General features: G+C 40.1%; 1 protein-coding gene across 2 annotated transcripts in view; it reads right to left on the bottom strand.

Annotated features, from left to right (window-relative positions):
- Window positions 1-27239, bottom strand: part of LOC112136714 (raftlin) — a 288034-nt gene that overhangs the window by 41485 nt on the left and 219310 nt on the right. For both annotated transcript variants that reach the window (XM_024258595.1, XM_024258596.1), the window contains exons 9-10: window positions 22960-23398; window positions 7511-7711 (exon numbers count right to left, since the gene is read on the bottom strand). In XM_024258595.1, coding sequence (XP_024114363.1) covers window positions 7511-7711; window positions 22960-23398 — 640 coding nt within the window. The remainder of the gene's footprint in view (window positions 1-7510; window positions 7712-22959; window positions 23399-27239) is intronic.

Here is a 27239-nt window from a genome sequence, read left to right as displayed (position 1 = left end):
AAGTTTTAACGATGGAGGCCACTTCCTCCAAAGGTAATGAGAAGCAACACAGGTGACATTAACCAAATGTAAATTGACTCGTGTTATGAAACTCCACTGAGATGTTTGAAGTGGAAATGCAGATCCTTCATGAAGGTGGAACTTCAGAACCGGAGTGTCTTCATTAACTGGAGGCGGCTTCAGTGGTGGTGTGAGAAGAAACATCGACTTCAGCAACTTCTTCAAGTTTGTAAATGACGCCACAGAGTGGACGCTGGGTAACAATAAAATGCTTAAAGCAGAAATGTTGAAAAGCTCAACATATACATAAAGATGAGCATCTCCTGTGATTCCTCTACATCTTCGGCTCAGAATCTGTGACTCTCCCTCATCTCCACACAGATTCTTCAGACAGACTCAAAGGGGAAATGAATAAAGTGACTGTGTGATTATAACAAGATGAAATAAAGATGACATTTCATAGAATCGCCTCTCTGGGTTGCGTCTTCTTTTAAGAACAAGGTGGTGGTGGACTGAAACCGTGAGACCTTGAAGTTCATGACGTTTGTGGTGGAATATGTTTTATGAAGATGCAGTTCAGAGACGGGCTGGAAAATCAAGATGTTTTTATCTTTTTAGATCAGTAAAGTTTCAGCACAGCGGTCGTCTCCACAACTTCAGCCTTTAGCCCAAACCAACTGTGAAGCCTTCATAGATGGTGGAGGTTTCCTGTAAGTGCTGCTTCTTTACTCCTTCTCTTGGTGATAGTAAAAATCAAGCGTACCATTGTCGTAAATGTGTAGCGACTCCAACAAAAACAAGTCTCTGAGAGACTGAAGCTGGACTCGTAATTTTGACAAAATATATTTTTCTTGAGAGTAAAACAATGAAAGTTCTTTAAGGTTTAAGATGATTTATTCTGAAATAATATTCCTGCCTTTCAATTATTTACAATTATGTTAAAAAGTTACAGTTCTTAAGTTTTAAAAACTAAGATTTTTTAGGCTATTTTGGAGTTTAGCTAATATTTCAGCGACACGCTAGCTGTTTTGGCTGACCTAAGTTTTTTATTCCATTTTTTTAAGGGTATTTTGGCATTTAGCTAATATTCTAGTTGTCTATTAACTTCAGTGTTTTTAGGTATTAACTTCAGCGTTTTCAGCAATTAATAATGAATATATGAGCCTCCTTTGGTCTGAAAAAAAAGTAGCTCCTGCAACTTATACTCCTGAAAATACCCGTGGATGTTGTTTAAGTGTTCACTGAGACCTGTCGTCAGTGGGGGTGTGCCAAAATATCAATATTGTGACATACCGCGATTATTAGCCCTGCAATTGATTCTCGATGGTTCTCACCAAATATTGATCTTTTATTTTCATTTGAAGAGACTGTAAAATGTTATATTCTTCATTCTTTGGTGAGATGTTCCTTTGGTGGTCGATAGGAGGAGCTTTTCAAGACTGGCTGTCGTAGGAACCAATGTGTCTGGCAGGGACTTGAATTATTTTTTCTGTTTACAATTTAGTAGTGGTACTGCTGTTCATATTTACCATTGTTAACACTGTTCAATGGGTGTCAATGCTTGTCAAAGACAGTATTACTGATTTCAGCAATGTTGAACATAATAATTTTTTGGGAAAAAATAGGACACATGTTGTTTATTATGATTGTGTTCAGGCTAGAAAATAAATGTGTGTTCTTCTATATAATGTGAGTTATTAGAGACGATTTCTACCCATTATCGCAGTATCACGATAACATCGATATCGTGTGTCATGTATCGAGTATCTTGAGGTATCCAGTGATTCCCAGCCCTAGTTATCAGTAGAAAAAACGCTCATGAACATTTTCCTTCTGCATTTTCACTGAGCGGTCCGCCACCTTGATGTTTTGTCTGGACCACCTTTAACTCTGTACAGATTTAACCATTTTCCCCCACAGATAGTCCGGATCCACCCGTAAGGACACTTGAAACTAAGACTTTTGTTTCTATAAAGTCACAGGCAGACAGAAAGTGAAAGTACTATCAAACGCCTGACAGTTTTCCTTCAGGGCGCCGCGGTCATCTGTCAGAAACCTCACTGCCGTGCGTTCAGATGAGACACTTTGAGGGGGGGGTCCGACTGCCACAGGCTCACCCGTCAGAGTCTCCACAGCCATCAGACAGACGAGGCTCAGCAGCTCTTCCCAGGCTTCAATCAGCCCGAGTGAGAAAGGGCCACGAGGTCAGTCTTAAAAAAGCACTCTTCCCCTCATTAGACCCACACATCCCGGAGTTCAAGACACGCTGCGCTGAAGACTGTCACTGTCAGCGCCGCCACACGCCCATTACGGAGCTGTCACACATGCCTGATGTCTGCGCGGCTCAGATGATCTGCTGGAGCTCCGACAACAAAGTCTTCACCCGTTCAGACACTGATAAATAAGGACAAGCTTCCAAACATGCTCCAGCAAACACTAGCAGGTGAGACGGACAGATGTGGTCTGTTATTCCGAGGGAAACGTGGAGCCAGTCAGCTGCTCTCGCTGTATATGAACTAAATGAGGGAAAACTAGAAACTCTTCGCTTAAGACGACGAGGAAACGTCTTTTCTGCAGAGCTAATGAATCATTTCACTGAAGTTCTTTCATAAAAACACAAACCGAAGACTAAAATCCTGAGGATCAAAACTGACTGTGCAACTTCTGGAAGATCCATAACCTGACAAACGAAGCCATTATGCAATTAACTATATATAAATGTATAAATATTATTGGGGTTTAAAATCCGGGATGGATCTTCTTCATATGACGCCAGACAAAAAGGCGACATCACTGTCAGTGTATACAGATATCCCCAGTTTACGGGTATAGACTGGCAAAGCAGAGAACTGATACAATTTTACATAAATAAGAAAAAGGTAACCTTACCAAAAACGGACAAATGAGAAATATTTATTTGATTAATTTCCTAGCTGATTGTTTCCTCTCTTGGATCGTTCACAAACCAAAATACAAATGTCAGTAATCCTGCCTGGAGAACGCCGCACAGCTGCTTAATAAAGTGAATAATATTAAACAAAACGGGTTTAGGGAGAAATCAATTTGATGATATATCGTGATATTTCATTTGACAACACTTATATCAATTTAAAATGCTGACAAGATGATGTTTAATTAATTATTTATGAGCGTCCTACAGCGTCGTACTTTTGTTTTCCACCTCCGACCACTAGTTGGCAGCAGACTGAGCCCCTTTGAGCAGCTCTACACTGTGACCAATACAACAACTAAATCTAGCGAGAACCAGCTTGAGTTAAATGTTCAGTCAGCCTCGAGCCATGGAGCTGCAGATGTTTTCTGACCAGTTAGAAGTTGCTTACATTTTTGTTCTCACAAAATCCCTGTTAACGGAGAAAAACAACAACTTAAATTTGGCCTTGGAAGCAGTTAAAATGCATGCAGACATGCAGCAATGTGCATCCTTGCACTATTTAAATGTGGACAGCATGAATTTACATCATTTTGATTGCACTTAAAATAGGTAAAATAACATGAGCCAAAATCAAAACCGTTAGTATAATTTCTGCACAAATGAAAGGTTGATATTTTCGATAAAACCTCCAATATGAGGATATTATAAATTTGTATTTTGATGTGTGAACGATCTAAGAGAGCAAAACAAATATAAAATAAATGTTGCAAACATTTTCCGCTTCGGTTGCTAAGGTTAACTTTCATTATTTACGTGAAATTGTGTTCAGTTTTCAGCTCTACTGGTCTAAAGCAACTTTTCACATTGTCGGCTATTTTGCCATTTTGTCTGACGTCACATGAAAAGAGTCTTTTATTTGGGTGTAAAATTCCTTTAGAAGCCAACCTCATGTGGTCATTTAGGGGATTGCAGCATCTGAAGACCACGGGCTTTGTACCCACAAACATGAGGCTTGCTTGCTGTTGCCATGGATACGACCGATAGATGTAACTGAACAGAAGAGCCAAACTGCTTCCTGCTCCCAGGAGAACATCATCTAAAATTCTCTGTTGAGATGAATCTGCTTTTCATTCGTAACATCAGCTGATGCCCCCCCACTCCCATCATCACAACCCCCCCTCCCCCAGACCCTTTCTGTTTCACAGATGCATATCTTAGCAGAGCATGAAAGATGCAAAATGTGTTAAAGGCTCTCGAATATGCAGAAGAATTAAATCCTAATAATCCACTTCATTACTCTGTTTCAAGTCCTAAAATATGCAAGGAGGCAGTAATTTGTTATCAGGTTAATCATCTGTGTTCCAGAGCTGCTGAGGCGTCCACTCTCTGGGATTCATGAATTATGACTCCTGTGTTTATATTCCGCCTTATTTCTCCCGTGTCAGAGTAAAAGCGCCGCCGGGACGAGGAAAACCCCCGACGAGAAAACGCTTAGAGAAGGAAATCCAGACGCTTCTCCTCCTGCAGACGCCGAGGCTAACAGCTCGCTTCGCTCCTCATGAAAGATGCAGCGTTGCGTTTTCCTAGAAGGCTGCTTGGGATTCGGAGACGGCGGTGAGTCAGGAGGGCTTGAGCACGTCCTTCCTTAATCCAAGTTCAAACCAGCTTGATCTAAACTCCTGTGTTCTCTTATCTTCGAGGAACATGGGCTTCTGTGTTATAGCCAGGGGCGGACTGAACATTAAGCCAAGGTGGGGGATCGCCCGGGGGCCCGAACGCTTTGAGGGCCCCACAGATGAATGATTAATAAAACATGGTCAAAATCATTTTATTCCTGGTTAACTACATAAAAAAAAAAACAGTCCGAATAAAAATGTTTGTACGTTTGTCACCGGTGCAGAGAACTTTTTAAGACATACTGCTGAGAAAAAATATATCAATGAAAAAGCAAAAAAAAGGCTCAAATTTTGTTGCCAAACTTCTAAATTTACTAAAAATTTCACCCTTAAATAAAAATACATAAGTAATAAAGAGAACAAAAGCCAAGTAACTCCATGAAAAATTGCAATGTGAGTTAAATAACAACAAAACTATTGTGAGGAAAGACAAGAAAAAGAAGAAATAAATTAACAAAAAAAGCAACAAATATAAAAAAGAGAGAGAACAGTAGAAGAAAAGTCAGAAAATGGTTAAGTCGTTTTCTCTTCTCTATGAATTGATATTTCACTCTTTGCTCCTTTGTCATCTTCAGTACAATTAACGAATATGCCAGAAAATATCTTGGATTCATAAAATTCAAAACTATTTTAATCCTTTACCAACTGAAGCATTTCCTGTTGCCTCAGGTGAGAAATATTTTGTGTTTTTTCTTAAAGTTGGTGGAGCCGGCGACACTCAGTCCTTCAAGGGAGGGTTTATATGGAGATAAATTGGGGCCAATATATTATTTGAAACCCAAATAAAACAAAATATTTGTGTTTGGCCAAAAAATGTTTAAAATGTCTGAAACATTTTGCCAAAAATTTTCAGCTTAAAATGTTTTTAGGTTTTAAATCTCAAACTTTCAATTTCTTTTTTTTCTAGTTTCACAATTGTTTTTTTTTTTTTTCGTTTTCGAATCTGAAAATTTCAGTTTCAAAACTTTTGGCCCCGTAGTGGCTTGTTGGGGCGGGGCTAACACGAAGGAATGATCAAAATCGAGGAGGGTGGTATTCAGTCCCAGCGTATTCACCGACTCTGAGAACTGTGATAATTATGTCCGTCCAAAACGCCGTTATAGCCCATTCAAAGCACCATCTTATTGTGTCACAATTTATGCTGCAAATTGTGTAATTTAACTGGAACTTATTTCAGCGATTGGAGTACACGATGACAGAGGAAACTGTCCAGAAAAAAGGTCAGAAGGTCATCCGAGTTATCGCGGACAGTCGCAATCAAACCAGCACGAGTATGAACGAGACCCCCGACTGGATGTGGCTGATCCGACGGCTGATCGCTGTAAAGTATCAACTGACATTATTCCGACTGCCATAACTGTTCAACCTTTTATCCAATTAACGTCATCCCAATAGATTAGAGCAGGTTTGTGGTGATATTCTAAACTTTATAATGATGAAATGTTTACATAACCAACAAAATCAGCTGATTCTGATGCAAATAATAATTTTCTCTGCATTTGAATGTAATTGAAGAGTTACAGTAATTCAACGAGCGTGTGTTATTTTGCATCAAAGGGTTAAGTTTCCTCTAGAAAATGATTTTTAAAGTTCAGATGCAAATGAAGACTTCTGGAATCTGGACATGCTGTCCAAAGAGTGAACCAAACAATGAAGAAGTTATTTTAAGGTGTTTATACTTCAGGAAAGGATTTCTAAAATAGATTAGCTGCTGCAGAGGCCCGTGTTATTGCTCCCTTTGGGCCCCGAAACTGCTAAATGTGTCACTGGTTATCATTTCAGAGGGCAGAGCGGGAAGCAGCGGGGTCACCTGGGGTCACAGATCCAGACTTGATAGTGTTTGTTCTAACAGGAATCTGTGATCTGTTATAGTTGTTAAAGATGTTTTAAGGCTGTAAAAATCCTCACTTTCTATACTTTTCTCAGACAGACATGAACATTTTCACACTTTTACTCTCTTGTTTAAACTCTCAAACTTTAATATGTCTAGTATTTTAAAGTTTCTAGTATTGTTTAAAAAATATATGTTTTCATCTTTAAATTCTACATTAAAAACCTTTATTTTTAATTACTGCTGTCAGTCGATTACAAAAGAAATCTAATTAATCGCACTTTTGTGTTGGAATCACAATGTTGTACTAGGTAAAATTTATTTGTACAATATGGCATCGGACCACAGATCAAATAATCCGCTTTTTATGAAAAAGTGATCTAAACCACAAAAATAGCAAGAGTAAAGTACTAAAAACCGATTGAATATTTATTTATTATGTAAGTGACCATGGTATAAGCGGGAAAATACAACAAAATGATTTAACGTACGCCGTGGAAGCCTGAACCGCCAAGTTGAAGTAAAGACCGTTTCTTTGATTAATCTTTGTTATTACATATTACATTAATCCTTTTTGATTAATCGCGTGCGTTAATGCGTTAACTTTCACAGCCCTCATTTTTTTAATAACTGGAAATAAATTCAGCCATGAACGGATTAATCTAAATGATAACTCGTTATTAAAATAAATAATATCCTTTGGTTTCTATCCTCTTCCGTTCAGATCTACGAGTCGGTGAACGATTTGACTGAAATCTCGCGTTAGCAGCTGCTGCTCCGTCGCTGCCGGAGCGCTGAGGGAAATCGAACCATCTCTGTCCATCAGAAAACCACAGTAATGGCTTCAAACCGGCTCCGTTTGGCATCACAACAAATCTTTTTCTGGTTCCTCTGCAGAGGCTGACAGGAGGCGGACGCCCGTCAGGAGATTTAGGCTCCAGTTTTCCTGTGATATCTTTAATGTCATTTAAATTCCTCTGCTATGAAATGAATGTCATCTGATGCATAAATAAGCGCATGCAGGCCAAAGTGCACCCCCCCCCTCCCTGCACCACACTTTCAGTCCCTCCACTGACATTCACACTGTTGATGAAGAGCAGCGTTTCTGACCGTCTGAGCTCAGGTGGAAGTATCCGTCCACCAGCGAGGCGCCGTTGTTAAAGTGCTGCGTCATGTGATCCAGCCAGTTGGCCTCCACCCCTCGGACGCCCTCCTTGCAGTTCTGGACCCGCAGGGGAACCTTGACCGTGTAGTACTTGAGCTGGCCTTCCCGGACCGGCGGGTGGTTGAACAGAGCCAGCAGGTCCACTCCTGTGGGGGGGACAGAACATGAAACTTTGATGAGGCTTCGGTGGACGTTTTATTTTGAAAGCCAAAGCACAGACAGCCATTTACGAGGAGACACTGGAATGGTTCGGTAAACGGTTGTTCTGTTGCGACGCCAAGAAACATCTCTGAGCTTTTACTGAGAGTTTCCAGTAATTACAGGACAGCAGATCTATACAGCAGGGAGATGAGGCCCAGTGTGAGAGCAGCCTGCAAGCATCTGCCAGGAGGAGTTGGCTGCAGCCTCCATGAGGAGATGAACACTTGCAGATGCCACACCAGCCCACTAAAGGACAGTTACTGCTCCAGTTTCTCCTTTTCTAGGGGTGGAGGATCTAACATTCATCCATAAGTGGTTCTGTAAACAGTGGCAGGTTACAGGAAGCGGAAATCAAAGTGATTAATGACTGTCAAAACAAAAGCGCAAGAAAAAAAGACTTTAAATTTAATTCGACAGTTTGTCCTGTTCACACAAATCCCACCTAAAACTAAAATAAACTCATCCCTAAATCCCAGGATCTGTTTAAATCAGAACGACGACGCTCTCTGCTCTGAAATGAATCTCACTTTCTAATCCTCAGTGATCCCAGGTTTATGATTATCAGGCATCGGGAGGGAAGAGATCAATGACAGACGCACAGAGATTATGAAGAAAATGTCGGACAGAAAACAGATGAAGTCCTTAAACAGACGAAGCTCCTGAAGCTTCACTGAAGGCTTCAGAGTTCCTACAGAACACTGGAAAGGACGATTAACACATTCAATTAAAAAATGTTTTACGAGGTGATTTTTACATGACGATATGCAGGCCAGAAAGAAAATGTTTTCTTCATTTTTAATGTCTGAAATGTTTAAACTCATAAAGTGTTAACTCCGAAGTGTAATTTGTGATCACAAAACACACCAGCAGAAAGATAAGCAGAGCTCTAAAGACTTTTATGTCAGCAGTTTTACTCCAAGAAAACAAAGATGCTGAAGAAACAAACTTTGTGTTTCTGCACTTTAAATGTTTAGAGTAAATACTCGATTCTGATTGGCTGCTGGGTGTGGATACACGCCTAAAAAACAAGCTAAGGTCACATAGCCCAAATGTTCTGTATCAAGGCACAGGTTTTTTCTTCTTCTTCTGGACAAAAACAAGCGGTAAGAGGTGAACTTTCTCTCTGAACCGATCCTCTATTTGCCGCTGCAGTCGAGGTTGCTGCCGCTCAGCAACATGTTGCCGTGTTACCGTGACAACAGGCCGCATTGCCTATCAAATTGTCCGCCTTATGTGAAGAAGTGATCTAAACCTAAGAAAATCAAGAACAAAGAACCTAACATCGGTTAAGTATTTATTCATTTTCTAAGTGACTATGTTATAAGTGGGATAATGCCCGAAAAAGTGAGCATTATCAGAAATTAAAGCACGCCGTGGAAGCCTGAACCGGCAGATGCTTAGGGGAGTGTCATTAATTAGCTAGCGTTAATAGATATTATTGCGTTCATTTTAATTTATAAATCGTCAGTGTGTTGACAGCCCTACGAAAAACCTGAACATGCCTAATTTGCATATTTGACTTGTTTGAGTTTTTTATTCAGTTACTCTTATTCCGTCCGTTCCAGTGTTCTGTACTAACTTTGATGCCTGCAGGGAATTAGGCAGCTTCAGAAGCTACAGAAGTTTCAGCTGCTTCAGTAGCTTTAGATCAGGGGTGTCAAACTCAAGTCCTCGAGGGCCGACGTCCTGGTTTTCCAGAGACCCCGCCTTATCTGGTGCTGATTACCTGGATCAGGTGTGTTTATCCAATAAGAAGCTTCTATAGCAGCTTGGGTGAAGAACATGTTGGACACCGGCCCTCGAGGGCTGGAGTTCAACACCTGTGCTTTAGACGTTTCAGCTGCTTCAGAAGTTTTAGACGTTTAAGCTGCTTCAGAAGTTTCAGCTACTTCACAAGTTTCAACAATTTCAGCTGCTTCAGTAGCTTTACACATTTTAGCTGCTTCAAAAGTTTCATCTGGTTCAGAAGTTTCAGCTGTTTCAGTAGCTTTAGAAGTGTCCGCTGTTTCAGGAGGTACAGTTGCTTTACAAGCTTTAGCGGTTTAAGCTGCTTCAGTAGCTTTGGAAGTTTCAGTTGTTTCAGTTGCTTTAGACGTTTAAGCTGCTTCAGAAGCTTTATACATTTTAGCTGCTTCAGAATTTTCAGCAATGTTAGCTGCTTAAGAAGCTTTAGACGTTTAAGCTGCTTCAGTAGTTTCAGCTGCTTCAGAAGCTTTAGTGGGTTTTAGCTGCTTTAGTAGCTTTGGAGGTTTCAGCTGCTTCAGAAGCTTTAGACATTTTAGCTGCTTCAGAGGTTTCAGCAATTTCAGTTCCTTCAGCAGCTTTAGATGTTTCCGCTGCTTCAGTAGCTATAGAAGTTTCAACTACTTCAGAAACTTCATCCTTGTTTGCTGTCTGACAATTTCTTCATAATCCTTTTCTGCAATCAAAAACGTGTGATCTAAGCAGCCTTAAGAATTTACACACATAATGAATTAATTGTTTTTAACCTCATTTGAATATTTAAAATATGGTCAGTTACAGTTTAAAAATTGTGTTTTATAGTTGACATTTAAAGAATGTGAAACAACTTTTAGGGATTTTTCCACAAGTTAAAATGATGTTTCTTTTTTATAACCTTCATCCAAACTGGTGTTTAAAAATACTTTATCATTGAACAAACGTAAACATGATCAGATTCTGTAGGTTTTAAAGCTGGTTGTGACGTCACGCGCTGCAGCGCTCAAACGGAGCATTTCATTGTGAGTTAACTCATAGTCTAAGACTGAATAATGCATTAAAGGCTCGGTCTCTGGCTGTTGTTTACATCAAGCAGAAATATGCATCATGGAGTAAGCCTCTGGAGACGGAGACAGACGCGGAGATGTTTCCCACACAGAACGCCCGGCGCTGCTCCTGCTCGTGTCGCACTAAATCAAAGTGGAAGGAGTTTTATTTGTTGTGATGTGAGGGAGTGAAATATTTGCTCTGCTGAGCTTTCAAAAACACAAAAATGTGCGACGTGAGCTGGAGTCTGGGAAGAGAAAAGAAAAACGCTCCTCCCTTTCTGTCCAAATGTGGGGCTGCCGTCCCCGTCTGAACCAGATGGACCGGCAGAATGCGCGGCGCCTCCACCCACGTGCGCGCTCGCGGAGGGTGGTGCGGAGACGCGGCTCAGCCACTTGGTTCCTGTGTCCGTCCATCCATCCAACAGCCAGAAATGAATCATTTATAACCATTTCTGGTTTGGCTCGGCTGACTCATGTGACAGCTGGCTGCCAATTCCTTAAATCTTGTCACTTCTCCCCCTTGAGACAAACGACACAGACAGCATGGAGAGGAAACTCGCCCCCCATCCCCTCCATCCGCACGATGCTGCTACAACCGACACAATATGGCAACGCAATCCTGGACAACAGTTGCAGCCCATTCCGCTCGCCAAAACCCCCAGAAACTCCATGTTTTTGTTTAATCTGAATCATTTCCACGAGCTTCCAGTTACACTCAAAACTTCAACGCTAGTTTTGTGGGAAAACATCTGATGAGTGTAAAGAAGCTAAAAAAACATTAGACAAACACTTTTCTGGAGCTGGGAAGGATTTCTCCAGCAGACACTGCTGGGGGAGAGAAATTAAGTGGAAACTTCGACACAGAACTAAATATTCAAACAAGAGGATGTAAAATATCTTCACTGCCGTTCATCTGTCTGAAAAAAGGAGATGGGAACATAAATGAGGTTGGATCTGTGTCTGAACAACAGATTGGAAACAGGAATGTCCAGTCGTGGTCCTCAACATCAAACGCCGGCGTTATAACCTTTGATTTAAAGTTAAAAAACAAATCCTGTGGAGCTATTTCTGGGCCAATATTATTTGAAACCCACATAAAACAAATTGAAAAAAAAATTGTGTTTGAACCAAAAAATCTACAATGTCCAAATCTTTTTGCTATTCTAACATTTTTTTTTAATAATTTCTAGCTTCAAATGTTCTGTTTTTTGGGTATAAAAACTCAAAAAATTTTCAATTTTTATTTTCACTTAAAACCCTTTTTTTTCTATTTAGAATCTAAAACGTTTTGTTTCAAAACTAACACTAAAACTAAAACTAACTAATACAAAGGATCAACCAGAATTGTGATAACTTCAGTCGCGGTGCGTTCACTGACTCTGAGAACTGTGATAGAGGAGAAAATATCTGTTTAGTCTGTACTATCTTAGTCTGAAGTAGTCCAAAAACGGCTGTAAAAAGCAGAGTTTGATCGCGTCCAAAACGCCGTTCCAGCTCATTCAACGCGCCTTCTTGTGGTGTTTAATACAGGTGTAGAAAACGTCCTTATTCTTGGAGAAAATGCCTTTCGGTGGCTTTGAACGGCCTAGAACAGAGCTGTGGACTCACAGGGGGGAGTTGGGAGTTGATTGTTCCTTCGTGTTAGCCCCGCCCAAACGCGCCACAATGGAGCCAAAAGTTTTGAAATGGTTGCCTCACAGAACTTCTTAAAAGCAAGAATAAAACACTCCAGCTTTAACAATCTGACAATTTTTTGCTCCTAATATTAAGTGTTTATACAACTGGGAAAAAACAAATCAGATTCAATCTTTTCTTCACAATATTTACCATTTTTGTCACCATCTAAACAGAAGCTGTTACAGTGATAAATGAAGACTAAAGTTTAGTTTTTTGACCAACTTATCTAACCTATCACAAAGCATGGTGGTAGAGAGGTAGTGATATGGGATTCAACATTAGAAAAACAAATGATTACCTTAATTGACCAATAAACCACCTAATACAGTCACTTTTAATCAATAATCTGGAGGTAGGAAGCAGGTCGGGCATCACTGGTTTGATTCCTGACTCTGGTGGTTAACTAGCCCACGGGCAGGATGACCAAAGCTCTCAGACACACTCAGAAGAAAGTCATTTGCTGAATGATGGAGATGCTACACAGAAAGGTGGAATGGGATGATAGTGACGTCCGTTTGGTGTGAAGATCGGCCTCCATCCGCCAGCTTCAGGCAGGTCATGAAAACAATCTGAGAAGTTCTGCCTTTCTCCTGAACTCCCAGACAAACGCTTTGGGTCACAGCTCCTGTAACCGCTGTGTAATTAGATAAGTAACATTAAAACCACATCCAGCGCAGATTAAGTCTGAGCTGCGGGCAGAAGCGTTACATTTCAAACCCAAAACAACAGCCTGGAGCCACAAACAACATGATTGGGTTTCTGTCTCACAACACAAGCGCGGTTCTGTGGCACATCTAAAAGTTTTCCTTTTTCATTACAGCATAAAAACACTGCAGCAAGTCTTAATTCAGGCTGAAGGAGCCCATTTTCTGGCTCCAAAAAAGACTTTTCTGCTCAGAAAAATACTGAAACCACAGGAGGGAAATTACGTGCCTTGCTGAAGAGCAATTTCAGTCGGGCGGTGCAGGCGGAAAAATACCGAAATGAAAGATAAGAAGGCAGCCTTCTGATGTCCATCACGCTGGACTGCTGGATAATGGCAGGTCAAACTGAAGCCAGGCTTTCATGTGGAATTATTCAGAATTTCAGAAACTATTCTGACAGAACGCAGCGCAGACAGACGCCTGACAGCTGAGGTGGACTGCAAAATATCAAAAGAATGATGGAATTTCCTTGCAGCAAGCTGCTTTCCGTTAAGCTGGGCCTGCATCAGATGTTGCAATGCTGCAGAGCCTTTTAACTGCACTAAAACAATTATTTTTTTAACCTTTGACTTGCAGTGCAACTGTCAGAGCCACTGATCTCTGCCGTAAATCCTCAGATTTTTTTGTCTCCTGTGTTTGTTCTTGCAGCATTAAGACAGACGGCACCACATGGTTGTTGATGTAACAGCAGATAACACTAAAAATGTACATCAGATCATTTATCTCAGCTTGATGGGGATTATTTTTACTCGTTTTCTTTCAGAGTGAACGCCAAAAGAGCAGTTAAGGAAGCAGACAGAATTAGGTAATCCTTAATCTTGGAGAAATTACGCTAATGACCAACATCAATCTTGGAAACGACTCTCTTAACTAGTTGCACTCGGAGCCGGAGGGACCTCGGAGCTATAAAAACAGAACGGGAGACTCATTTAGTCTCCGGCTTTTTACCAAAACAAAGATTTAATAGTGAAAGTTTAATCTGAGGCCACAGTCTCAGCAAAGGCGGCACAATATCTCACAGTTGTTTTTAGGACAAAATCAACTTTTATATTTAGATAATAAAATTACAACAAAATATAAAGAAAATCTGAAAAGGGGGACACATAAATCTGTACACGCATGCAGTCCGTTGTTTTCATAGAGGTGCCATATGTCAGAGTGACTCTCACAATCCTGTACTGTTTTTATAAAGTTACTAGATTTTTTCCTAGCTGTCCCTACAGGCGGATACGGGCTGTCTCTAGGAGAAAATGGTCAAACCTGTACGGGGCACACAGGTGACACGCACAAAATATCAAGGAAAAAGAATGTCTTATTTAAGTGTCACCGGCGTTAAAGGGTTGAGATGCAGCCAATCCTCTCTAAGACCCTCCACGAGCCTGGAAAACCCAAAAACCGTAGTGTTCAGCTCCACGTACGGCTGCAGGTGACTAACAATATTTACAAAGTTATTTTTACTTATCTTGGTTATTAAATTGTGTAAAATTCTGGTGGCAGATGGTATAAATCTGCTTCCTACAGTTATTATTTGGCCTCAGAAAAGAGTAATTTTTTAAAGCAAGTTAAATAAACTGTTTGCATGAGTGTGAATAAATCCAGAATTTCCATGTGTGGGCTCCTCAAACATCAGCTGACCACATCAGTTTAGCCTTTCGAATGATGTTACCAAGCTAGAATCAGACACGCTGCTTATCTCCAAGCAGCTCAGAGATCCACATTATGAGGTTGGTGGAAGCAGAGCTGGCCAGTCGGACGTGTCATCTTCTAGGAGACGCTGAGTCTCAGGGAGCTGGAAGACCTTCAGAGTAATTACTCGTGTTGAAGGTCTAGGGTAGGTGTTCACCTCGTACCCTAACATCAGAAATGACCCAAATCAATCTTAAAACACCAAATCTAGAGACACTGAGCTGTAAATCTGCAGTTCAGTTGATGGTCTAAAACTGGATTTCCTTTTTAACCTAAACGATCCCAAATACCTTCATCTCCATCCGTTCATTGGTGCTTCATGCAGCTCTGCAGAGACGTGTGGTTTGTGCATTCAAGCTGGACAACATGCAACTTTGCAAACCCACTGCCTGCCCCCATGTTCTCGTTGTTTGTAAAAAAGAAAAGGCCTTTGTTTTTTCATCGCTGTCATGGAGATTAACAGTTACCATGGTAACCGGGGCCTGCAGGGTTTGAGGTGCGATGCTCAGAGCATTTTTTACAGTCTGATCTTCAGGTAAACCTTACTGGACGTCCAGACCTGAGGAGAGTGGCAGGAATTCTTTAAAAATTCCCCTCCTGCTGGCTCTGTAATGATGGACTCCAGAAGGATTTGATAAATCCGCCTGTTTGCTTTCAACCATCTTCTATCTGGAGGCGGGAGGGGGGGTGGGGGTCCCTCTTTTTATTTTTTAAGAATGTTTTAAAGGAGGGCTGGGGGGCAGGGTTAAAAGAAAAGCTGGGTGCGTAGAGGATCAAATGCAAGAATTGGGACAGTTTTGACTCCAGGAATGGCTCTTAAATTCCCCCTCAAGGGAAAATGTTTCTGTTTTTTTATGATCGTCACAGAAAACTCAAGATCTGTTGATGAAAACCAAACTGAAAAGTAAATAAATGATAAATGTATATAATCTCTTATCATGCAAATATATTATTTTCTTACATCAATTTTTCTTAAAATCAATATGATGATTTTTAAGAAACTAGTTTTTTTCTAGACGAAGAAAAGTGTCAAACATCCTCTCAAAACTAAAAGGAGACTGGAGAGGCTGCTGCTGATATTTGAAATAAATTCATAAACAAAACAGTTCAAACTAGATATATAGCATTACCTGTGATAATTGAATACTGTAAGCTGAATGTGGCCGCTGAAGATGACAGAGCAGTTTGCTGAAAATCCTGAAGCTGAAAGCGTGCTAAAATATTAGCTAAATGTCAAATTAGCCAAAAAACTGGAAACATGTCTATGGCTATGTCTGAACACCCCCCCGACTCAATATATAGTGCGATCACCATTTTCTAGTGCTGCCTGAATCTACTAATTCCAAAATCGAGTGTACTAAGAATTTCCCAGAAGTCTTTGCGAAAAACTAGTGTGCATCAGTGCTCACCATATTACCGAATATAGACCAAAATGCATTGGGGTCAAACAATTTAGATAAAAAAAATGTGTTTAAACGTAATTTTTGAATAATCCATCGACCATTAGAACACAAGGGAGTCATAAATAAACACTGTGAAATGTTCGTATTGATACAATTTTTACTTCGTGAAATTGGTGGCGTTATATCCGGCGTTTTGACATGTCTAGATTAGCAAAAAACAGCTAGCATAATGCTAAAATGTTAGCTAAACTCTAAATTAGATTTAAAAAACTGGAGACATGTCTAAATTAGATAAAAACAGCTAGCATAATGCTAAAATGTTAGCCAAGCTCCAAATTAGCCTAAAAACCCAACAGTTGCTGAACACCGTAAAGTCTGAATTGTGTCTCTAGCTGAAAGGAGGTTTCAAAGTGCACAAAGTTTTTGAAGGATTTGAGCAATTTCTCATTTATTTCCTATGGGGCATTTTTTGTTCAATATTTCAAAAACTATAAAGTTCATGAATACTAATAATACAAGCAGTAATGTCCTTAATGAGCTGAACCTTTGGTTCCAAGATTGCTGAAATCGCTGAAAGTGTGATTGAGTTTTTACGTTCGGAAAGGAGCAGCAGAATCACTGTAGTGTGAATGCTGTAAAGCCGCCACACAACAAGAAGAAACTTCAGATGTTCCGGTAGGTGAGACTAATGCAACAAGCTGACTGACATCAAAGCAGCTTTTTGCTTCAGAACTGCCTGAACTAAACACAAAATTGCAGCTGCTTGTAATCAGTGAACCACTGAAGCTCCAGCTGCACATAAACCCACAAACACAGGCTGCTGACAAATGGAAAAGGAAAGTTGTTGAACTGTTTTTTCAACGAGAAAATGCCCCCCTTTTCGGACAAGCCCCCATTACATTCAACAAGCCAGTTTACAGAGGAACGACAAATGTTGCTGTCACAACATTAAAGTGTTGCAATGACTTAAAACAAAATTACCTTCAGATCTGTGTCTTAGGGGACCAAAAAAAGAAAAATATTCTTGGAATTTGCAGCCTAATCCTATTTTTCTCTAATCATCTGAGCATCACAGAGCTTCAGTTTCAACGTAGGTGTTTCTTTTTCGACTCTAATCCACAATCATCTGCCAACACTTGCATAGTGCTCACCCCAGAATCTGAGGATTAGAGGGACGAGCCCGAAGCGGCCGAGCCTCTCGAGCCTCTCCGGCAGAGCGGGCATTAGTCAAAAGGGACAGGGGAGTTTGGCAGAATCCCCCTCCATCCCGGTTGGCTGTGTTACCGGGCGCCGCTGGCGCGGTGACAGAGATTGGGAGGGATGGAGACGGAGCTGTGAAGCCGAGGACGAGTCAGTGGGGGATTATCTCGCGCTGCTTGAGGCCCAGATGGACCGACGGGCGGCGGCGCTGTCATGAGATGCCAAGTTTGAGCCGCAGCGCCCATAAAAAGACACATGCAAACAAAAGCGGCGCTGCAAAGAGCCCATCCATTATGCAGCATCAGGTAATAGGTGTTTTGATCCTAATCCCATTGCATAATATAGATGCAAATACACACATTTGAAATCACACTCTCATCTAGACTGGTGTGAAACCCAAAGCCTCACATTCCATTCACACATGGATAACAGAAATAGGCTTTATGTGATGATGAGAAACAACACAAGAGGTGGGAGTGCAGGTGTCTCCGTCTGCTAATGTGAAACGCTCAAACTGTGAACGTGCTGATCTCAACGCCGCCATGAATATTAACAGAGAATGTTTGCTACAAAAAGACAAAACACAGACTCAAACGAGCTTCCAGAATCCACACTTCCTGCTTCATCAGCGAAGCCTGTGTGGCTTTGAATCTGAATGCGGCGACGGCGCGAGACGATGCCCGTTGTGTAACGAATAGAGAACATTATATCCCAAGGCGCCGCGTCGCTGTGTAACGTTGAGGCAACTGCAGGAAACAACACGTCTGCACACGCCAGGAGAAACTTCAACACCCAGCATTTCTGCAGGGAAAAATAACGACAAGTTACGCCAGCATGAAGAAGGAAGAGACTCTGTATGGATGAGCAGTTCAAGAGGTCACCGCCAATAGTTTAAGATCAAACAGGACGACAGGATTTAGACGATTGAAACTCTGTCTTAACACATCCAATGTCAGCAGAACCAACAGAAGAGCATAAATGATTCCAATCTGATCCTCTTCACGTTAGCTCCTTGTTTATATAAAACTGATCTTAACATTTTTGCTTTAACTTATAGAGCTTTAAATGGAGACTCTTGTTTGTCGCTCCCTACAGTACTGGAGCCAGAACCTCAGAAAGTCTCAGCGACCCTAAAGGTGGGACCTGACCAAGGAGGTGACAATGGTCAAACCTGTATAAGAGATAATGCCTGACGAAATGTGCATTATTAGAAATTAATGCATTCTGTGGAAGCCTGAACTGTCCTTTGCGAAGTGGAAAGTGCATTAATTTCTGATAATGCACATTTTGAAGGGCATTATCCAACTTATACTATGGTCACTTACAAAAGAAACTAGAAAAGTTGCATTACCTGTGATAATGCGAGTGTGAATGCTTGAAAGTTGTCACTAAAGATACTGAAGCTTTTTGCTGAAAATGGTGATAAGTTTACTTTAATTGCTGAAGGGATTCGCAGAAAATGCAAAAACTTTTTGCAAATGTTAAATTTTTTCAAAGACTGCAAATTGTATTAAATAATTATGAAAGAGCCCTGAAGTTGCCCTAAATTTCTTAAAATTTTGTAGTAAAAATGCTTAAAAATCCCTAATACATGCCAGTTTTCAAGAATATTTAGTGTTGCTTAAATATTAGCTAAACTCCAAATTAGCCCAAAAACCTTTGTAAATGCTCATATTAGCTAAACTGCAAATTAGGGCTGGGGTGAAAAAAAATGATAACTTAATTCAAATCAATTTAATCTTAGATCAATAATCGATTCACAAAGGATATAAATCGATTTAGCACATAAAGCTAAAGTCCACTAGCTTGACGCTAAAGTTTAATGGGATTTCCCATAGGACGGCTAATGCTAACGCTTGGTCGACCTAAACATACATTGCTGACTAAAATAACATCTTTATAAACTCACAGGCATGTATTTTCCAAACTCTTTTAAGGAAATATTTTCTGAAGTAATTATTTGTAATCTAATACATGATCTTTACTCATATTTTCTTCTTCTTGAATAAGGTGTACTTCTACAGCGCCATCGCCACCTAGTGGCCAAACAGAAACATCCTCCAGGAGAAGCAGAACAATGTTTCCAATGTTAATGATCTGAACATTTTTGTTTTTAGAGAATCCATGTAACTCTGGATGATATTAACAATCATTATTTCACTGATACATTTACAGGATGTGAACTGGATCAGATTCATATAAATATATTAAAGTTATATAGTAGATTATTAATGTATTTCTAAACAAAAGTGTATAAATGTGTAAACTCAAAATTGAATTGAAGAATCGAAAGAATCTGAAAAAATCAGAATGGAATCGATTCAGGCTCTTGTGAATCGAATCAAATCATTTAATTATAATTATAACCAATACCAGCCCTACTTTTTGAATAATCCAATAACTAGGTACCTCTGTAGATACCAAATTAGCCAATAAAGCTGACACATTGCTTAAATATAAGCTAAACTCCAAAATAGCCTAAAATTCCTCAGTAAACCAAATTAGCATCTAAAATGAAAGTTTTTTGCTGATCACGGCTTACTCCATGGAGAATTTGGATGTTGGTGTTAGACTGGGGTAGAGCAGACTCTTCTTGAAAGGGCGTGTCTCACTCTGTGACATCAGGTCGTGAGGACTTGCTCGTTTCCATGGGTATGGAAGGGGATGCTGTTCAGAGCGCAGGTTTTTAGAGGATTTCTCACACATGCTAATGGATCAAAATATCACTTTGGGGTTCTTTATAGTGAGGATTGAACAGCATAATACGCTTAAAATCTCAAAAAGTTCTTTTTTCATGGTATAGCCCCTTTAAATCTGGTGGGACCTGTCCTAACCAATAGCCCCTAGGTCACATGGCCCTCCAGATCACTTTATTTTATTGTTATTAATGACCTGATGTTATCTTGCAGTTATTTCTAACTTGTATCATTTTGACAAAATATATTTAAATGGAGATTAAAATAATGAAAGTTATTTAATATTCCTGCCTTTTTATTTTTAATAATTACCGTACTTTCTGGACTATAAGCCGCTACTTTTTTCCTAGGTTTTGAACCATGCGGCTTATACAAAGGTGCTGCTATTGTGTGGATTTTTCTTCCACTGTTAGGGGAGCTCTAACCGGAAATGGAATCAAAAACAAGAGACAAAAAAATCTATGTAAATCAGAATAGCCAGTGCTACTTTTTCTTTAGCAGATACAACACTCATGACAAATTACTAACTGGTAATTATTTTCAAATCCTCGCTTCTTCATTATGGAAATCCCACAAAGAAGTTTGTGTGGTAAACATTTTAAGTAGAAGCTTGCTGTCTTGGAAGGAAACCACACTGCTCTACACAAGCTTAGCATCAATTAATCTATGCTGAGACGCTGGAGACAGCAAGTACATACATGTACATTCACAATACAAAATTGTTCTCTACATGCAGTAAATATCAAAATTTTCAACATAGATGTCTGCGGCTTATAGTCCAGTGCGGTTTGTATTTCGTTTTTTTTTCTTCTTTTTCTCAAATTGAGCAGATGCGGCTTATATACAGGTGCGGCTTATAGTCCAGAAAATACGGTATGTTAAAAAGTTACGGTTTTAAAGTTTTCAAAATGTAGTTTTAGAGTGTTCAATAAATGTTTTTCATGTTCTTTGGCCGCGATCTAAGGTGTATTTTAGATTTTGGCCCCTCTGCGATTGTCTTTGACACCCCTGTCCCAGACCCGGGATGCCTTTGACCTCTTGTGTGGCCGATTCTTTTAAAACAGCCTCTTAAGACATTTTTATTCAGACAAGCTTTTAGCCTTCTTTGCAACAACCTGCCTTGTGTTTGTTTTGCATTTTACTGTCTCTCACTCATTTGTGCTGATTTGTACTGTAGATTGTATTTTGTGACATGAATAAATTCTTCCTCCTCTTATCCCATGTTCAGAGTTTACAGCGTTTAAAGTTTTGACCTTTATACTAATGATCTCTTTCTCATTAAGACATTTTGAGTCATTTGTAAGGATAGCTGTGTAGCAAGTGTGAAGCCATCCGAGTCTTTGTATAGTTCTGACCTTTAATTACGGAGCCCCAGCAGGTCCAATTAGTTCTATTGCCTTTAAAGGGGCAATTCACCCGAAAGGCTAAACTATATAAAGACGGTTAATTAGTATAAATTATGTGCATGAAAACGGAGTTGGTTTTAAACAGTAAGTGAGGGTCTTGCAAAGGTTAGGATGAATGTGGACGCCCTCGTGAAGGTGTGTTTCTCCCCGAACAATCAGAGAAGCTGCAGGAGTCTCAAACCCGTCCTGAACGGTTCTTGAAATGTACTTAACTCAGTTTCAGTGAATCAGAAAACACAAGTGATCTGAAGCACATTGAAGAGGCTGTAACCAGGAAACTAGACTGATCCCAACACCGAATGTGAAGTACAGCAGTCCAGTCGCTACAAAGGAAGTCTCACTGTTTCCAGAGTATCTTCAGTGAAATTTTTTGGTTTTTTGTTTTGTGTGTTTTACAGCACAGTGTGTTGTGCGTCTTAATAAAACATTGTTCGTGTCACAATAAACGAGCAAATACTGTAAGTGTAAATACTATTGCAGTGACATTTACTCTAAACCACATGCTAACTTTGGCACAAATTACCTTTTTTTTAAAGGCAACATTTACTGAAACTGGATAAATTCTAAATATAATTGATAGTTGTCAGTAATTAATCATTTATCAAACATAATTTCGTTTTACTCACTAATACCGACCTACAGCCACACAAAAATATCCTACTGGTGTACTTTAACCCGTTTACTACCCAAAAGAAAAAAAAAAAAAAAAACACCCCAAAAAGGCATTTTCTCTGCTGCTTATTACCTTGGTACGGAGCCCCGAAAGAGACATCGAATTAAAAAAAAATTGAAGTAAAAAAACTTTTTTTTTTCTAAAAAGACATAGGCTCTATGTAAAAAACTGAAGTGAGAGAAAGAGATTCTGGTTAGTAACAGGTGCGCTCCAGATAGTAACTGGACATTTTCCTAAAAATTAAAGTAAAAAACAGAAAGAAAAAAAATCTAGTTACTAACTGGTGTGCATCAGACTGTAACTGGTGCACACCAGTTACTATCCAGAATTTTTTTTACCTCAATTTTTAGGAAAAAACTTTTTTTTTCCAAAAATGTTCTTTACTTCAATTTTTTTTCTTCAATGTCCCTTTTGAGGCTCCATACCTTGGGGAGTAATACACACAATCTACATGACTGAAAAACTGTTTTTTAAATGTTCCCGACCATTTGGTTGAGCAGGCAGTTAAAGGGTTAAAATGAAGAAAACATAAAATGATTTCATATTTATCCCCAAACAAGTGTAGCTAAGCTGTCAAATTTGTATTTATTACCTTATAACTAGTTTGGACGACAGCTAGATAAGTTGTTTTGTGTGATTTTCCACTTTTTTTAATATTCAAACAAAAACGGAAAGAAAAGTTCAGTAAATCTGACCTCTAATCTCTGACCTCTAATCTTTAGTTTTTGGTTTATGGATGTCAAATACTGGAGATTAGAAATATTTTTTCTGAATAACATGAAATCAAATCAAGTTAAACCTTGACAAGCAAATCAGAAGTTAATGATTCAATCCTGATCTTGAAGCAAAAGGCCAAACCAGATTTCCATCATGGTGTAATGTCGTGTTTTTGTCTAGTTTACAGGTTTTTCTGTTCTGTACTCGTCTCATCCCTCCTCTCTCTGCTGTGGAGCATGACCGTAACCATGGCGACCACTCACCATCACCTCTTCTCAGCCGGTATCTCGGCCTCTCCTTGGCGTCTGCCCTGCTGTCCTTGTTGCCGTTGTGTAACAGCGAGTCCTCCTCGGTCAGCTCTTCGCTGCGGTCCAGATCTTCCTCCGACGATGGCGATGCCGCAGATGAGACGCCGTCCCCAATGACCCCCGCCTCCCGGTGTGACGTGTGCTCGCATGTTTTGCTTTCACTCCGATCTTTCTCGTTTCCCCATTTCTCCGGGACGTCAGACTCCGGGTGGTGGTTGGGACTGGAAGGGTTGGAGGGGCTGCAGCTGCCCAAGGACCCCAGCACCGAGCTGGGGCTGGAGTGCAAGGAGAGAGAAGGGGTTTCTGGTTCTCTGATGCGGGCGCATAAAGCCCCGCGGGGTTCCTGGATGAACCCCACAAACATCACCCCCTGGTCGGCAGCATCCTGGATCTGCTGTAGAGACACAAAACAAGAATAGCTCATTTTAGTGATTTAGGTGTTACTCAGAAATGTTTTTCTTTCTCAGCATCTGAACCAGCTTGTGAGGAAGAGGCGACCTGCAGTCACTGCTGCAATCGGAAACTATTTGAGGGTCAGACAGTAAAGCTGTGGGATGAGTTTTGAATGGCCAGACTGGAACATTGCACCTTAACAAACTGAGGGTAGACAGTGTGACACTTGGCCATCGAGCAGGTAGAGCACATGTGTCAAAGTCAAGGCCCGGGGGCCGGATCCGGCCCTCCAGGTAATTCTATCTGGCCCTCCAGATCATTTCATTTTATTGTTATTAATGACCCAATGTTATCCTGTGTCATTTCTAATTGACATAATATATATATGTGAAGATTAAAATAATGAAAGTTATTTAAATTGATTTATTTAGTAATAATCCTGCCAAGTTACAATTTTAAAATCCATCTATCTTCTTCCGCTTATCTGACATTCTGTTAGCTTTCAGGACTATTTTAGCCTTAATTAAGATTTTTAGGCAATTTTGGAGTTTAACCAAAATTTCAGCTACAGGCTAGCTATTTTGGCTAATTTAGGCTTTTTATGTTGTTGTTGTTGTTTTGTTTTTTTTTGTAAATTAGGCATTTAAGTAATATTTTTGCTGGACATCAGCTTCAGCGTTTTCAGCTATTACCACGAGCATCTTGATCTTCAGCAGCCACATTCAGTTTACAGCATTCACACTTGCATTATCACAGGTAATGCTATACATCCACTTTGTAGTTAGTTTAAAGCTAATGATGGCTAAGATGCTTGCTTTACACCCAGTTTCCGCATGACCTGATTAGTCGACTATCCCTAAAAAAAAAATCTGTGATTAGTCGACTATTAAAATAATCGTTTGAGGCCGCGCTAGTTTACAAATTGAGCAACACTCCCCTAAAATAAAGACAGAAATAAAAATAACCATTAAATCTGTCAATATCAGCACGATGATCTTTGGGGAAAATGCTCTTCTCTGCAGGTGGAGACATTCTTCCACTCACCATCACCAGTTCGGGTGTTGTTTACGAGCTCTTCATGTCTTCTTTTACCGGGGTGACCGCTTTGATCCCCGTTAACGGTTTTCCCGCCTTTTATCATCTCGGAGGGACTTTATTTAGAAGGAGATTAGCGCCACTTCACCTTCATCCCTGAGGATGAGGAGGAGAGCAGCTTCTCCCCCGCCGGCGGGATCTACGCACGCGGGACGTTTCTGCTCAGGGAGCGCCGCGACCGGAACCGGCTCTCCCCCACTTCCGGAAAGGGCGGGGCGCCTTTCTGTTGACGGAAGTACCGAACCAAAACCCAAACGGCCCAGCGGGAAACCTCCCGAACCCGCCGAAAAGCCACTGCGGGCCCGACGGCGGCTGTCGAGGTACAAAAATATTACTATTGCTGTTATTGTGGTCTGTTTTTGTTGTTTGTTTACTTTTTTAAAATCTTATATGAAATATGACGTAGCGCTATGGTGTCGTTGACTGGAACGTAATGTTACGTCATCTTTCGTCACGTCGTTGCTCCTGTGAAAACTGTAGAACGTATTGTTACGTCATGTATCCTCGAGCGATGAAATCATCTGATGCATAATGACATAATCAGTCCTTAGATTAACTTCTTATCCCAGGAGATGTACAAGAGTGTTCGCTGGAAAGCATCCTGAAAGACCAAAGTCCTCAGAAGCATTTTAAAGAGAAAACATTTCAACCGGAAAGGAAAAATGTCAAGCAGAAAAATGAGTGAAAGGAAAAACAACGAGCTGGATCTAATGACGAAGGAAACAGAGAACCTCCAGAAGACCAAGACGGCTTTAACAAAGTCTGTCAAACGCCTTCAAGCTCTGGGTTCTGATTGTGACAAAGTTCACGCAGAAACCCAGAAGAAGAGGAAAATAAACGAAAATCTCACACTGGAGATTCTAGAACTAAAGGAGGAAATCAAACGTTTAAACAGAGAAGAAGAAAGACTTGATTCTCTGAAAAACGAAAAGATCTCTGTGCAGGAAGAAACCCTTCTTCTTCAGAGCAACACGTCTGCTTTAAGACGTCAAGTCCTGAATCTGCGGCAGCTCACCGCAGCGTCTAAACAGGAAGTTAAAAACTTGGAAAAACAACTCCAGGAACAAAACCAATTAAAGGAAGACTTTTCCAAACTGTCGGAGGAGAAATGTGCTTTGGAGAAACTGCACAAAGATCTGGAGAGTCAAATTTCAGATTTGAAGGTCCAGACCTCAAATGCAGAAGAGCGATTCCTCCAATATGACAAAGAAAAGGAAGAGTCTGATTTACTGAAGGAGAAAACAAAGAACCTTCAGCGAACAAAGACGGCTTTGACCAAGACTCTCCAAAACCTGAAAAACTGTGAATCTGAGCGGCTGAAAGTCAAAGCAGAAACACAGAAAACTGTGGAGACAAATTCGGATCTCTCCTTGGAAGTTGAAAAACTGCAGGAGGAGATCAAAGATCTCAAGGGCGTTCAAGACAGATTGGATATTTTGAAAGAGGAAAACTTTGAAGCAAAGAGCAAAAATGAGTTTCTTCTGCAAAAACACAAAGTCCTGAAACATGAAGTCCAGAATCTGAAGCAGGAAACTTCCGCTCATAGCCAGGAGCGTAAAGACCTGCAGAAACATCTTAAAAAAAAAGACCACCACAAGGGGAAGATTTCCACTTTGTTTTTGGAAAAATGCCATTTGGATAAAGACAAGAAGGATCTGGAAAATGACATTTCAGATCTGAAGCTTCAGACGGATAAGACACAAAATCATCTCAGCAAATATAAAAAAGACAAAGCAGAAACAGATTTACTGAAGGTGGAAACAACCAACCTTCAGAAAACAAAGACAGCTTTGATGGAGTCGCTCCACAGTCGGAAGAATCTGGAATCTGGATCTCGGCAAACGGATTCGGAAAGACAGCAAAGTGTGGAAGGAAATTCAGGTATCGCCCTGGAATTTGCAAAACTTCAGGATGATATTGAAGATCTTGAGAATGTTCATGAAACATTTCATAGTTTTATCCAGAATCTGCAGCAGGAAGCCGGACCTCGTAGCCAGGAGCTCAAAAACCTGCAGAAAAAACACCGGCGTTTTAGACGGTGTGGAGAAAAGACTTCTGGCTGAAAAACAAGAAAATCCTGCTGCCAGTAAGGAAACTACGTTTCTGGAGCTGAAAACTGAAAATTCAAGAGAAATGATGAATCAAGGTCAGCAGCGAAATGCACCTTTCACTCAGGAGGTGAAGGACATGCAGAAACGTTGTCAGGAAGACGTTTCGCACCATGATAGAGATCTCGGATCTGGATGTTCAGGAGAAAACTGAACAAGAGGGACTATAGTCCCTTTATTGCGCTATAGCGCAATAAATTAAGGAAGGGGATAATTCAGGGTCATTTAGTCACTGTAGGATGAAAAACGAGTTACTGTAGGTCAAGACAGCCCTTGAAAATAGTTTATAAAATAACAGTAGGACGAAAAGCAAGATTCTCCCACTTGCTTTTCACTTTCACTTAGGAATGTTAGAGAGTAGGATTTCTTTATGTGTATCTACTTAGATTTGTAATTGTTATCTGAAAGTTTATTCATTAGAGAGGGAACAGGGCTATAGTAGGTAGTGAGTACTCTGGGCGTATGTTTATTTTTTCCTTCTCTTTAAAAAAAATTCAATAAATTATGAATTCAAAAAAATGTATTGACAATTGTTATTAAAAATGTATTGATAATGTTTATTTAAAATGTGTATTGACCAACATTTTATTTGAAAATATTTATTGACAATTCTTATTAAAATGTACTGATAATGTTTAT

This window comes from Oryzias melastigma, linkage group LG16 (assembly GCF_002922805.2).
Source record: "Oryzias melastigma strain HK-1 linkage group LG16, ASM292280v2, whole genome shotgun sequence".
Classification (NCBI taxonomy): Eukaryota; Metazoa; Chordata; class Actinopteri; order Beloniformes; family Adrianichthyidae; genus Oryzias; species Oryzias melastigma.
The sequence above is the reverse complement of the archived record's forward strand: the minus strand, read 5'-3'. Positions and strand labels throughout refer to the sequence as shown.